Below are 12,411 nucleotides of genomic sequence, written 5' to 3'. Positions count from 1 at the left end.
GAGAGCTGAGGGCATGGCACCCCTCAAATACTATCAGATATGGCTGATGGGTTTTAATAGATTTGCTGAGCTCTTCTGATCCTTTTTCCTTCTTATAAGGGATAATTCTTTAGGGGTGGCAAGGGAGGAGTGATATATTTGTAAATTAAAGTGTTGTAAGAACAAAATTTATAAAAAAATAAAATGAAATGACATGAACTGGTTGAAATGATCAGATTCAAAAGTTAGTTATTAATAGACAGGAAGACTTCTGGTCACAAGAGCTGCCTGAGTAGAGGCAGGTTACCCAGCTTCCCTATTTACTTCAGCAAAACCTCAAAATTTTCACTAGGCTGAACAATAATCAAGAAAACTGATGAAAAATTACAGGATGGTAATTGACTTCTTCCATTCAGAAATTACATAAAATGTCAACCCATGGGCATTAGAGGGGACTAGCTGCAAAGCCAGTGCCATAAGACAAATAAGCTTGTAGCTTCCCAGCAGACCAGAAAAAGGTCAGAAATAGTCGCAGCCTGCAGGGCTTTCTATCCTGAGGCAGAAAGAGAGGACTCCCCCAGAAAGCTCCAAGGTGGTTAATAACCTCCCATGGGGATTTTAAGAGCCCTGGGGCCGGGGGAGGTGTGCAACAGAGAACACAGGTCTGAGCAGGACAATTAAGAGGTTCCTTATCACTGTCCTGACAGACCCAAGAGGGCTCTGAAGATTCAAAGTTTTAAAACTCAAAGATAAAGGAATGGGAAAGCCTATCCCAGGAAAGAGGATATCAGCCCAGGAACCCAGGTGACCCAGGGCAAGACTAAACTAGGCTGACCTCCCCACTTAAGTGGGGGTGATGTTCTGCAGTAGCTACATACTTAGAAGAAATTAAGAGGAAAAAAAAATCAAATAAAAGCTATGAAACAAAGAACTGGAACATGTGATTGTATGTCTTTATAGAGTCTCTTTAATCTATTCTAGTTTTCAGGGAGTTCATTACTTGAATAAAGTTAACACTTTTTTTTTGTAAGTCAAGAGAAGAACAAACCTCTTTGATCCTGAAGGGGAAATTAAAATAGAAGAAAAGTAAAGAACTAGAATCTGAAGGGCTGTTCATCAGTTGGGAAATGTCTGAACAAATTGTATATGAATTCAATGGAATATTATTGAGTCACAAGAAATGATGAAAGAGATGATTTCTGAGAATCATAGGTAGTATGAACTCATGCAGAGGGAAGTAAGCAGAACTAAGAGATTAAGCAAGCCTGGCAACACTGTAAAGGAAAATAACTTTGAATTTAAGAATTTATTAATTCAGAGGAACTATAGTTAAAATTGTTACCCACCTTCTGACATGAGACATAACATTTTCTGAGATGGCATTACTACGTAGATTTGTTTTTACTTGACTATGCAAGCAAAATAGGTTTGTTTCCTACCCTTTCTTGGGTATTCAGTTGACTGAGGTTAGGAGAGAAGAGGGGAGTCAGGTCCCTTTCAATATAGAATCAATGAAATATTTTTTTTTCCTACTAGAATCAGAGGATCTTCAGGAGAAGGCAATGATATTCAGGACAAGTTTGAAAGTGATATGTGGAATTTATATTCTTAGAAAAATACTTAAGTGATATGAAATGGAAATTCAAAATTTAATATTAAATTGGATTGATTCCAACTTGGAAATTCTCTAGTGCTATGCCCTAGAGCTATCCTCAATTCTAAGTTGTTAGATATTTTTATTAAAAACCTGAGGCATAGATATTGTATACTTATAAAATACTGCCCCTCTGTTTTATATATATTCATTTGTTTGTACTGATGACTAGCTAGATGACTAGAGTTCATCTGAAATAAGATGAAAATTACTAAGTATAGGTTCTGTATTTGGATTTTTAAAAACCACACAGGTACATGATAGAGGATACAAAACTAGGCAATTTTTGTTGTTCAGCTCTGACACCACTTTGGGGTGTTTTTATTGGTGACAAAGATACTAGAGTAATTTGCCATTTCCTTCTCCAGCACATTTTACAGATGAAAAAACTGAGGCAAACAGGGCTAAGTGACCTGCCCAAGATCACAGATCTTGTTAAGATTTGAACTCAGTTAAGATTTGAACTCCTGACACCAGGTCTGGAGTTCTATCTACTCTGTCATCTAACTGCCCCTAAGTTAGATGATAGCTTGTATGAAAAAAATTTGTGGGCTTTTTGTGACTACACAAAAGTGGAAAGGATTGTCATAGTAGATATTAGATTCCATGTTTCTGGGAGTCTTCATATAGCATCTAATTCCTATTTGTCTAGGATGATTTGAGGGCATTCTTGCTCAGCAGAATTTGGATTAGAAAGCTCCTTCCAACTCTGGAAGAGTTTGATTCTATGTTGTTGAGAGTTCCCTGCAAGTTTTACCTTGCTAATCAGCAAGTTTCTAGATTGCCTCCAGCTAGCATGATTTTTATGTATGTAAGAAACTTCATAATGATTTAGGGCTTGGTTCTTCCATCTCTTCCATCTCAATGCTGTTGCTCTAACAGACAGTAACAGAAATTTTGTGGGCAAGTGTGGTCCTTAAATTCAACTCTACAACTGTATTTCCCAGACTTTGTCTATAGAAATCTGGTGTTTGAGAACTGATGATGAATTCAGCAGGTTTTCCTCTTCTCAGTAGAAGAGATGAATTTTTCTTTTTTAGGTGGTTTTTTTTTTTTTGCAAGGCAATGGGGTTAAGCAACTTGCGCAAGGCCATACAGCAAAATAATTAAGTGTCTGAGGCCAGATTTGAAGTCAAGTACTCTTGATTACAAGGCCAGCGCTCCATCCACTGTACCACCTAGCCACCCCCTAGGAGATGAATTTTAAGAGCTGAATTAAGAGCTAATATTGAGGCATGACCAATGTGTTGATTTGTTGTTTCTCCCCCATTTCACTTTCATAAAAAAAAGGAATGTAAGCTGCTATTTGCGGACCATTCATGCCATTTTCTCTCTACTGTATTAACAGTATCATTTTATATATTTTTAAAGGAGGTACTGTCTACATGAACCAACAATATCATTGGCTAGTCCTTTCCTTTTTCTCCATCCAAAAGACTAAAATTTGATGGCAAAGAACTTCTTTCTTTTGCAACACAGAAAAGAACCTAAATTTAAAGTCTAATGATGCTTTTCACTGCTGCACTGGCTATTAGGATAAAGAGTTAGGATACAGAGTTTCCCACATTTTAGTAAAATAGATCATATTCCCTTCTCTAAGGAATCTATTAAACTATTAAAGATATTAACAATTCTGGGCAGTAGGTTCTATTTTAATTCTCATTTTATGAATGAGGAAAACTGAGTCAAAGATGATATGATTTGCCTAGGATCACACAGCTAGTTAAGTGTATGAAGCTAGATTTTCAATTCAAGTCTTTCTGCTCATTCCATCATGCCACCCAAATATATCATATCTCTCCTCTGCAGATGTGTAGGAACCACACTCAGCAACTTAAGTAAAGATATTATGCAATTTGTCCAGTAAAGAACAAGCTGATTTCTAGTTATTATAGCAAACGAAGATTGGAGAAGAGGGTAAAAATAAGATTTTTGTTTGTTTGGGAATTAGGATTTTAATCCCCCATCCAAGATGTACAATTTTAAAGAGTTGCCTGAACCACTCAGAGGTTAAATGGCTGATCCAGGGGGACATAGTTTAATGTATATTTGAGGCAAGACAAATCCAGGCTTTTCTAACTCCAAGATCAGTTTTCTATATTACACTGTCATTTGACAAGGAGGAATACTAGCATTAAAAACAGTATTTATTGTAGGTTGAACACTGTGGGAAGAACAGAATCAAAGATTTTAGCACTGTTTCAATGTTAGGAATCTAAATGGCTGCATTTAAGAGAAATTTTTTCTGTTAGCAGTGACTAAACCTGAATTTTTGTGAGTTACCTTCTACTTTGTATCTCGCTAGAACATAGTATTTTTGTCTTTCTTTCCCCCCTTCAAAATAGAGATCCACTTTGGCCTTTTACTTGTTTAATAAGTTTTATCTATTACATTTATCTGTTCCACATAAAGGAAAACAGTTCAGTTTCTTGTGATCAAGGAAGGAATTCAGCTGATTGAGCTGAAGATTTAAGGGTGAAAAATAGCAAAATTAGCTTTGCCATTCAGGTAATCTGAATCTGACAGAAGGTGCCTAGGGTTTGAATTCTGGCTCAGTGACTTCACTGCCCATGTGACTTTGGGCAAAATTACTTAACCTATCTGGGTCTTGGTTCATCTGCAAAACGTAGAGGCCATAATAGTTAACTTGAGTCCTTCTCTAGCTCTCAGTTTATGAGTCTGTCAAAGGGCGTATATGGTTTAATATTGAAAATTTAAAAAGTTTCCATAACTTGAAGGGGAGTCCATGGAACTTCTAAAACCACACCTGCACTGATATTATACACATATTGTTACCATAAAATGTACCGAGTTGGTTTGCTGATAGTTAAAGAAAACTTGGCATTATTTTAACATATGGAGAATATTTAAGAGTTTAAAACAGGGGCGGCTAGGTGGCACAGCGGATAGAGCACTGGCCCTGGAGTCAGGAGTACATGAGTTCAAATCCGACCTCAGACACTTAATAATTACCTAGCTGTGTGGCCTTGGGCAAGCCACTTAACCCCATTGCCTTGCAAAAAAAAAAAAAAAGAGTTAAAAACACTGAGTTCTTAAGTCATGGTTATCTCAACACTAACCTGGAACAAAATGTTTTTCTACCCCTATTTTAGAAGAAAAGTCTCACTATATATATATATATATATATATATATACAGATACTACAAGACTAGATTTTTTCATTTGTAAAGGATTTGTTCACTTATTTAGCAAATTTATATTATGAATAAACAGTCAAGGAGTGGGATGGTGTGTGTATGTGGGGGGAGGTCTATATTCCTAATTAAAACTGCAAACAATTCCTACACCATTAAAATCACAAATAATAGTCCATTTTATAATTCTGATACCCCAAAACCTTTCAACAAAGAAAGTGTTCTTTACAAGAAATAAATTTATAATTCAATAACATTCTTGTTTTTTTTTAAGATACAGGGTATATTATTTTATAGATATGATACCAGTGTACTTTCTTATTAATGTTTTTATTGAAGCAAGAAATACCTATTAAGTTACTCAACAATCCTTTTACAGTCAGTCAACCAATAAACATTTATTAAATGCCTACTATGTGACAGGCACACATCACTAAGCACTGGGGATACAAAGAAAGGCTGGAGGAGCTAACAGGGAAGACAACAGACAAATAACTGTTTTGGAGGATAAATAGAAAATAATCAACAGAGGGAAGTCATAAGTATTAAGGGGGACAGGAGAGGCTTCGGGTAGAAAGTGAGATTTAGGCTGTGACTTCAAGGAAGGCAGAAGCTCCTCTTACTTCACTGTTTCTCTTACTTTATGGACTCAATCTGTAATTTTATATTCTATCATGCAACATCTATCATGCAACATTCTATCAGGGAACATCAGTGGAAATAAGAAAAAAATTTTTTAAAGAGATAATCATGTAGAAGTGTCTTTTCCAGATAAATATTTAGATTTCAAAGTGAATAAGTGAATCTTAGAGGAAAATTGAATCTACTAGATTGTTCTTGTTTATATTTTCTGTTGTCAAATTCTCTTTGATAGGTCAAACCCTATCCAATGAATAAAATTCATTGTTCACTAGAAAAATTTGCTGGCAGGTTACCTCAACAGACCATGAACCAAGTGTTGATAACTAGACCTTTAAAACTTTTTAAATGCATAATAAAAGCATTATGTACTTGATAGTCTGTATTTTTACATTTCCTTAAAGAAATTCTCAAACTAAAAGGGAATGAGACGATCAAAAGGCATGGGAGAATTAGGGGCAAGGGGAAAAAAAAACCCAATAACTTTTTTTTTCAATAGTTGAACTAATCATTAGACTTAGAAATGGAGCTTCAAAATATAAACAAGGGCATATACCAGAATAATTTAACATTAAAAAATTAATAACAGAAATCTCTGAAAGTCTTAAGTACAATTAATAGAGGAAAGACAATTATGGCTGCCAAAAAGAACCACTTTCTTAAAATCTAAATCCTCTTGGCTATGAGAAAAAAAAGGCAAAAGTAAAAATTACCCATTACTTCCAGGATTTCTCTTCAGTTAGTCTTATAACAAATTCCTAATTTCAGATTCTGATATTTTTTTCTCCAATGGAAAAAAAAAATCACTTTTCAAACCACTTATCTAATCATGCTTTAACTTAGCTGAAAAAATTTAGTATAAATCATTGAGCTCTAACCACTGAAAGGATTGTTAAAAATCTAGAGTTAATTTCTCATCCTATCAGTGAAACAATCAGGGACAATTTGGGGGTATCTGTGATAGAGAATACCATCTGTATCCAGAGAAAGAATTGTGGAGTTTGAACAAAGACCAAAGAGTATTTATTACCTTTAATTTAAAAAAAAATGCTATGTTATATAATTTTGCTATCTCTTATATTTTATTTTTTTTTCCCTTAAGGATATGATTCCTCTTTCAATACATTCAACTTCAATGTATAGCATGGAAACAATGTAAAGACTAATAGACTGCCTTCTGTGGAGGGAAGCGAGATTAGGGGAAAATTGTAAAATTCAAAAATAAATACATTTTAAAAAAATCTAGAGTCAAGATCTGTAAATTTGCTTTCAGTCATCTAAAGGTCATTTACTATTTGACAGCAGATCAGTTCTGCAATAAAGAAAGCTGAAGCATGACCCTATTTATCCATAATAATTAATTACTTGTAGTACCAGTAGAATAAACTTCTTGTTTTAAAAATGCTGGCTAAATATTCTATATTCAAACAGGACTAATCAATTACTTCTAGGTTTAAGTTCCTGGACTTTGATACATAAAAGTTTTAAATCATTTATATACTCATTATTTAAGATGCTGTCTTTTTTCCCCCTTCTACCCCATACTTAAATGCCAACCATAGACTCTGTCGACTGGGTTCCAGGTATGTACTTTCCAGGCTGTCAGTGGAATCCTTAGAACCAGTTCTTCCTGAAGGTTTAACATAGCCCATTGATAGCAATAACTCCATAGCCAAGCAAAATAGAGAGCTACAGCCTTCCCATGTAACTCTGGCCTGGATTATGCTTCATATTTCCCAATAGTGATTTTAACGTGGAAAAACCAGTTAGAACTGTGATACAATGCTACCTGTTTTAAACAAAAACTTAAAAAAAAACTCAAGGTTACGTGAAATTTAGACAAAAATAATTTAGCAGAGTATGAAGTTTTTTTTAAAAAAACACATTGAAATTTTCTGAAAAATAATTTCAACACATGCAAAAAAAAAAAGATTAGCTCATTTAAATGCATTACCACTTGGGATACTATTCCCTTTCAGACATCATTTTTTTTAAAAAAATCTAGTTTCCAAAGACATTCAGCCAAAACTAAGAAATGGTCAGTTTGTACTTTTGTAAAATAAGAAGGGTCTGGTTATTGCAAAATTACACCAATGACTCAACAGTTGAAAATTATATTTTAGAATTTTTGTGAACTTGGACTCTGATCACAATCTAACAAGCAGGATGAACTCTATTTCTGTAATTTTTGAAAGTTAAAAAAATTGAGATGTAAAGGCTCAATTCTGTGGACAGTAACCACTTAGGGACAAAAATTAAGCATGCAAATAATTATTTCAAGATTTAAATGTTGCCTTCTAATGATATGTGAATGAATATATATGTATATGTATGCATATATGTATATGTGTATACACATGTGTAATATTTCACCTTCCAGATTCTCTAACTTTTCAATCAGGATACTGCTTTTCAGAACAATCTTCTTTATTATCACCTTTCAACTTTTTGTTATCACTGAATGATCTGTTTCTAATAATCTATTCCTTTACTACATGAAATTATTAGATTTGCTAGTCAAAAAGCTCGAGATAAAGGTTTGTGTTTTAAAGTATTTTGAATTTAAAGACTAACTGTATTTATAGTGGACTGGGAAATGTTAACAAAAATTAGAATGAGAAAAATAATGGGACTGGGAGGAAAAGATGGCAATTAAAAAACAGCATTAAATCAAATTAAAAAGCATTTATCAAGTTTATTCAATCCTACTATGTCCCTGGAATAGTTTTAAGGATACAAAGAAAGGCAAAAATAGTACTTTTCTACAAAAAAACTCATAATTAGTCAAATAACTATGTTCAAAAAAGACATAAAAGATAAATTGGAAGTAATCTGATAGGGAAGAGCATTTAGGGGGAACTGGTGGCAAAAGGTGAGATATTAGCTTTGCCTAACTCTTAACTAGAATACTTAAATGACTATTAATCCAATTTTGGAAATCTACATCATAAGTTTTGCTTTATTTAATCTAGTATTCAGTATATCACTAATAAAGGGGAAAGATGATGATGTTTTATTTATGGTTCTATTGTGAAGTAGGGTTGAATTCAAACATTTATTAAGCCCCTAAGCAATCATTTTGTTAGTGTAAGTTCTGAGAATTTCTGCTTTGGTAATAAGTATTAGTACTTAGGTATATTGATTTATGCCCTAATACTGAGCAGAACCTAAAAACAGGAATTTTTAAACACTTATGTTTGAATTTGTAGATTATTTACTACCACATACTAAAATAACTAGAGTTTTGTTCAAATGTAAAATTATTTGATTTTATAAATGAATATGCTAATGGAATACTAACTTTCATTCAGATATATATATATATATACACATACATATACATTAAATAACTTAGGAAATTTTTGAAAGATTTTATAATATAATATTTATTTGTATAATTAAATTATTAATATCCTATATAAGTAACATATCAAATATAAATTAAATATATTTATAATATAAATACCATAATTAACAGGAAGAAGATATTAATAATGCCTTATACATAGTAAGAGCTTAATAGATGCTTTTAAATTCATTCATTCACTGAGTATCAAATACCTTTAAAATTTCCAGAAGGAGATGATATTCAAATTATGAAGATGAAATTTAATTTATGAAATGAAAAGTAAATTTTGCTTAAGATTTTATATCTTCAATTTAAGCACTCAAACTGCAAAATGATTTTTACTGATGGTAACTGGAAAACTATTTAACTAGAGCTCCTGGGAATATAGTTAGGAAAAATTGATAAAATTATGTTAAAATTTTCTTTTCCCCAAACATTGGCACATTCAGACAGCAAATTTTTTGAAATTTCATGTCTCACTTGCCCTTTTCCTTATCCAGTTTTATATTTACCTGCAGTTAAGACAGCTTTGCTAATGTCAGCAAATTATCCACATACTCATCTGCTCAAACATGTTTGCTTCTTAATGCAAGTCATGAAAACCTTTTAAGTTAACACACTTACATACATAACCTGTTTCAAACTGTTTCCAGATTCAAATTGACTGGAAAATGTCTTATAAAACAAATGATCTCTCATTGCAGCTTTTTTACTCATAGACTTAACTGGTATACTTAAACATCACACTACATAGGAAAAAACATTTGACAATCATACAACATTATCCTTCCTTTCATCAAAAAGAAGGGCACTTGAATAACTAAAATCAATTAGTTTAGCATGTATTCTGAAGCAGTAAGGAATTGTGATTGGAGAAATAAGAGACTTTAGAATTTTGATGAAAGCAAAGTGTTTTCATGAACTCTTTATGTTCTATAGTTCTTTTAGGTTCACTCAACTACTAAAGAACTTCTCATTTCTTCTACTTCACAGCTCTCAGAAGTTCTTAAATTTGTGGGCTCAAAGCCTCCCAATTTTCAAGCCAGAATGGATTATCTTGGAGGAGTAATTCAAATGAACAAAGAAGAAGCTTAATTTGGGAAAGTTCTATTAATTGTAATGTTGAACTTTCTGGCTCTTAGAAAGCATTGTCCCTTTAAAGTCCTCAGACTGAGAGAAGTAGTAATAATAACTTTAACCTTGCCCAGCCTGAAGTCAGTTGGGGGATGCTTGCTGTTCTGGCACCAATGTCTTTAACAATGAAGAGTGGAGCATAGGAAGGGTAAGGGAAATTTTATATGGGAAACTGAAGCAAATTTTCTGTGAGCATAGGCCTAAACCTTCTTTGCTACTACATATATTCAGATACATATGTATAGTTCCCTAATTACAGCTGCAGTTTGAAGTTTTTATAATTTATTCCAAGAAAGGTTCAGAATGAAAAAACCAGATTGGTATATTTCTATATATCAGTATACTTCTTTTTTTTTGGGGGGGAGGGGTTACTGCTAGGGATTATAACTGCTTCTTCCCCAGCAATCATTTGACTGACTTAGAATCAAACTATTGGGAGGAAAAGAGCACTGTAATGCAGGATCAGTTCTAAGATGTATTTGTGTTTGATTCAGTCAGACACTGCACGGGGAAGAGGTTGCATTGGAAAATAACCTCCCATTAGCAGGTCTAAAAAAGTCAATGTGGCAGTTCCCTAGTTTCTGATCCTTCCCCAACCTCTTGAAGCTCTTCCCACTTCCTGATCCATAGTGCCTAGCAGCCTCACCCTGACTCATAGCTTTGCCAAGCATGTTAAAAAGTTCTGCTGGTGCTGGCCTGAGTCGTGGGTCTGGCCTTGGGATAGGAACTGGTTAAGCCCGAGCTGGGCCTTGTCCTGTGGTAAATGCCAAGTCAGCAGGTTTCCTCCCCTCCTTTTCTATTCCCCTCCCCCCCTCTCCTGCACCCAGGAACTATGCACAGTACCAGCAACAGTTTTTCCTCCAGCCTGGTAGATGGGAGAAAAGGGATCTTATGTCTAACCCATTCCACCTGGCTCCCATGCAGAGAGAAATAAAGGGACAAGAAAAAACAAATTTTTTTCCTTAACACCTCACTCTGTCCCTATACAAAGAGTACACATATTCCACCAGTTTGCAGATGGAAGAGGAAAGTAACTTTATGGAAAAAGCCCAAAGCTAGCACGGCTAATATTAACCCCCTGACTGATCTAAGGACTCATGCTGGAAAGCCAACCCACACCATAAAGTCACCGCGAAGACGGGGTGATGGGAGAAGATTTCCTTCGCTTCTCAGCAAGGATGATGGAAGAGAGACTTTTCCACGCCCAGAGCTAAAAGCTGTGGGGTTCGAATTTGCTTGATCTTAACCCCGGACTAGCCAAGACTTGGAAAGTAGGAAGATAAGTAAGCGAGAGCAGGAGAGAAGTGGGGAGAATAGACGGTCTCCTTTCTGTGACCCTCGGAGGCGGTGCAGGGCAGCGCCGGGAATCACTTAATCATCCTGCTGCCCTCCCGGGGTGTCGGGGCTGTTCCCGCAGCCAGTGTCAGTCAGTCTGTCGCTGTCTCCGGCCCCTTTCTGCCTTTCGGGGTGCCCGTCTCTGTCTCTCCTTGTGAGGCCGCCTTCCCCCCGTCAGCCACACCTGTCTGCCTTTCTCTCCACTCACTCACGCGTGTCCGTCAGGTCTCCCCACCACAGCCTTCTCGCCCACGATCCCTACTCTCCCCACTTTTCCTGTTGTTGGACTCACTCTCCCCGCCACCCCCCGGCAAGGCTGTGTTCTCGTCCCGCCTCTCCTGCCCCCCACATCTGCCCTGCTCCCCTTTTCACCCACCGCGGGGGGCTCTGCTCTCCCTCTGACCGTCCTTGCGGCGTGGAGACGCGGCTCCCCTCTGCGCTGGTGAGTTCGGGGGTCCCCGCCTGCCCGCCGTGCCCAGGTTTGGGGGTGCCCATGCGCCCCCCGCCCACACCCCCGTCCCGGGGGGGCGCGTGTCATTCATTCTCCCCGCACTCGAGCCCCGGGGGGACCCCGGCTTGGGTTTGTGTGCCCCCACGAGTGCTGAGTGGCGGCTGTGCCAGGCGCGCGTGGCGTGGGTCCCGACTCCGTCCCGGACGGCCGGCGCCCGGGGTCCGTCTCTGCCTCTCTTGCCCCGGGGAAGGAGCATCGGCCCGGGTCCGGCCGGCCGCCGCGTGCCTGCCCTGCCCTGCCCCGCCGGCCCGGCCCGGCCGGACTCTCACCTTGTGAGCCTGGTAGGTCTCCAGCGCCCGGATCGCCGTCTCGGTGAGCTTCACATGCAGCACGGTGACGTTGTCCTGCCCGAGCCTCCCGCACGACAGACCGTAGCGCCGCTCCTCCCGCAGACCCGCCGGCCCCCCCGCCGCCATCTTAGACTCCCCCGGGCGCCGCCGCCGCCGCCGCCGCCGCCGCTGCTGGTGCCTCCACTGCGGCCGCGGCTGCTCCGGCTCCTGCAGCCGCCACCACAGCTACGGCCATCCCGCTGCTGACGTACTGTCATATACCGAGCCCAACTAAACCCTCCCGCGGCCCCGCGGCCGCACGGCCCGCCCCCTCGGCCCGCCCCGCCCCCTCCGGGACGGTCGCCGCCTCCCGCCCGCTCCCATTG

At 37.9% G+C, this 12,411-nt stretch overlaps 1 protein-coding gene across 1 annotated transcript in view; it reads right to left on the bottom strand.

Annotated features, from left to right (window-relative positions):
* Positions 1-12,187, bottom strand: part of ELL2 (elongation factor for RNA polymerase II 2) — a 95,099-nt gene extending 82,912 nt beyond the window's left edge. The window contains exon 1 of the mRNA XM_074202729.1: positions 12,026-12,187. Coding sequence (XP_074058830.1) covers positions 12,026-12,172 — 147 coding nt within the window. The 5' untranslated portion in view covers positions 12,173-12,187. The remainder of the gene's footprint in view (positions 1-12,025) is intronic.
* Between the last annotated feature and the right edge of the window lie 224 nt (positions 12,188-12,411).

Source organism: Macrotis lagotis, chromosome X (assembly GCF_037893015.1).
Source record: "Macrotis lagotis isolate mMagLag1 chromosome X, bilby.v1.9.chrom.fasta, whole genome shotgun sequence".
Taxonomy (NCBI): Eukaryota; Metazoa; Chordata; class Mammalia; order Peramelemorphia; family Peramelidae; genus Macrotis; species Macrotis lagotis.
The sequence above is the reverse complement of the archived record's forward strand: the minus strand, read 5'-3'. Positions and strand labels throughout refer to the sequence as shown.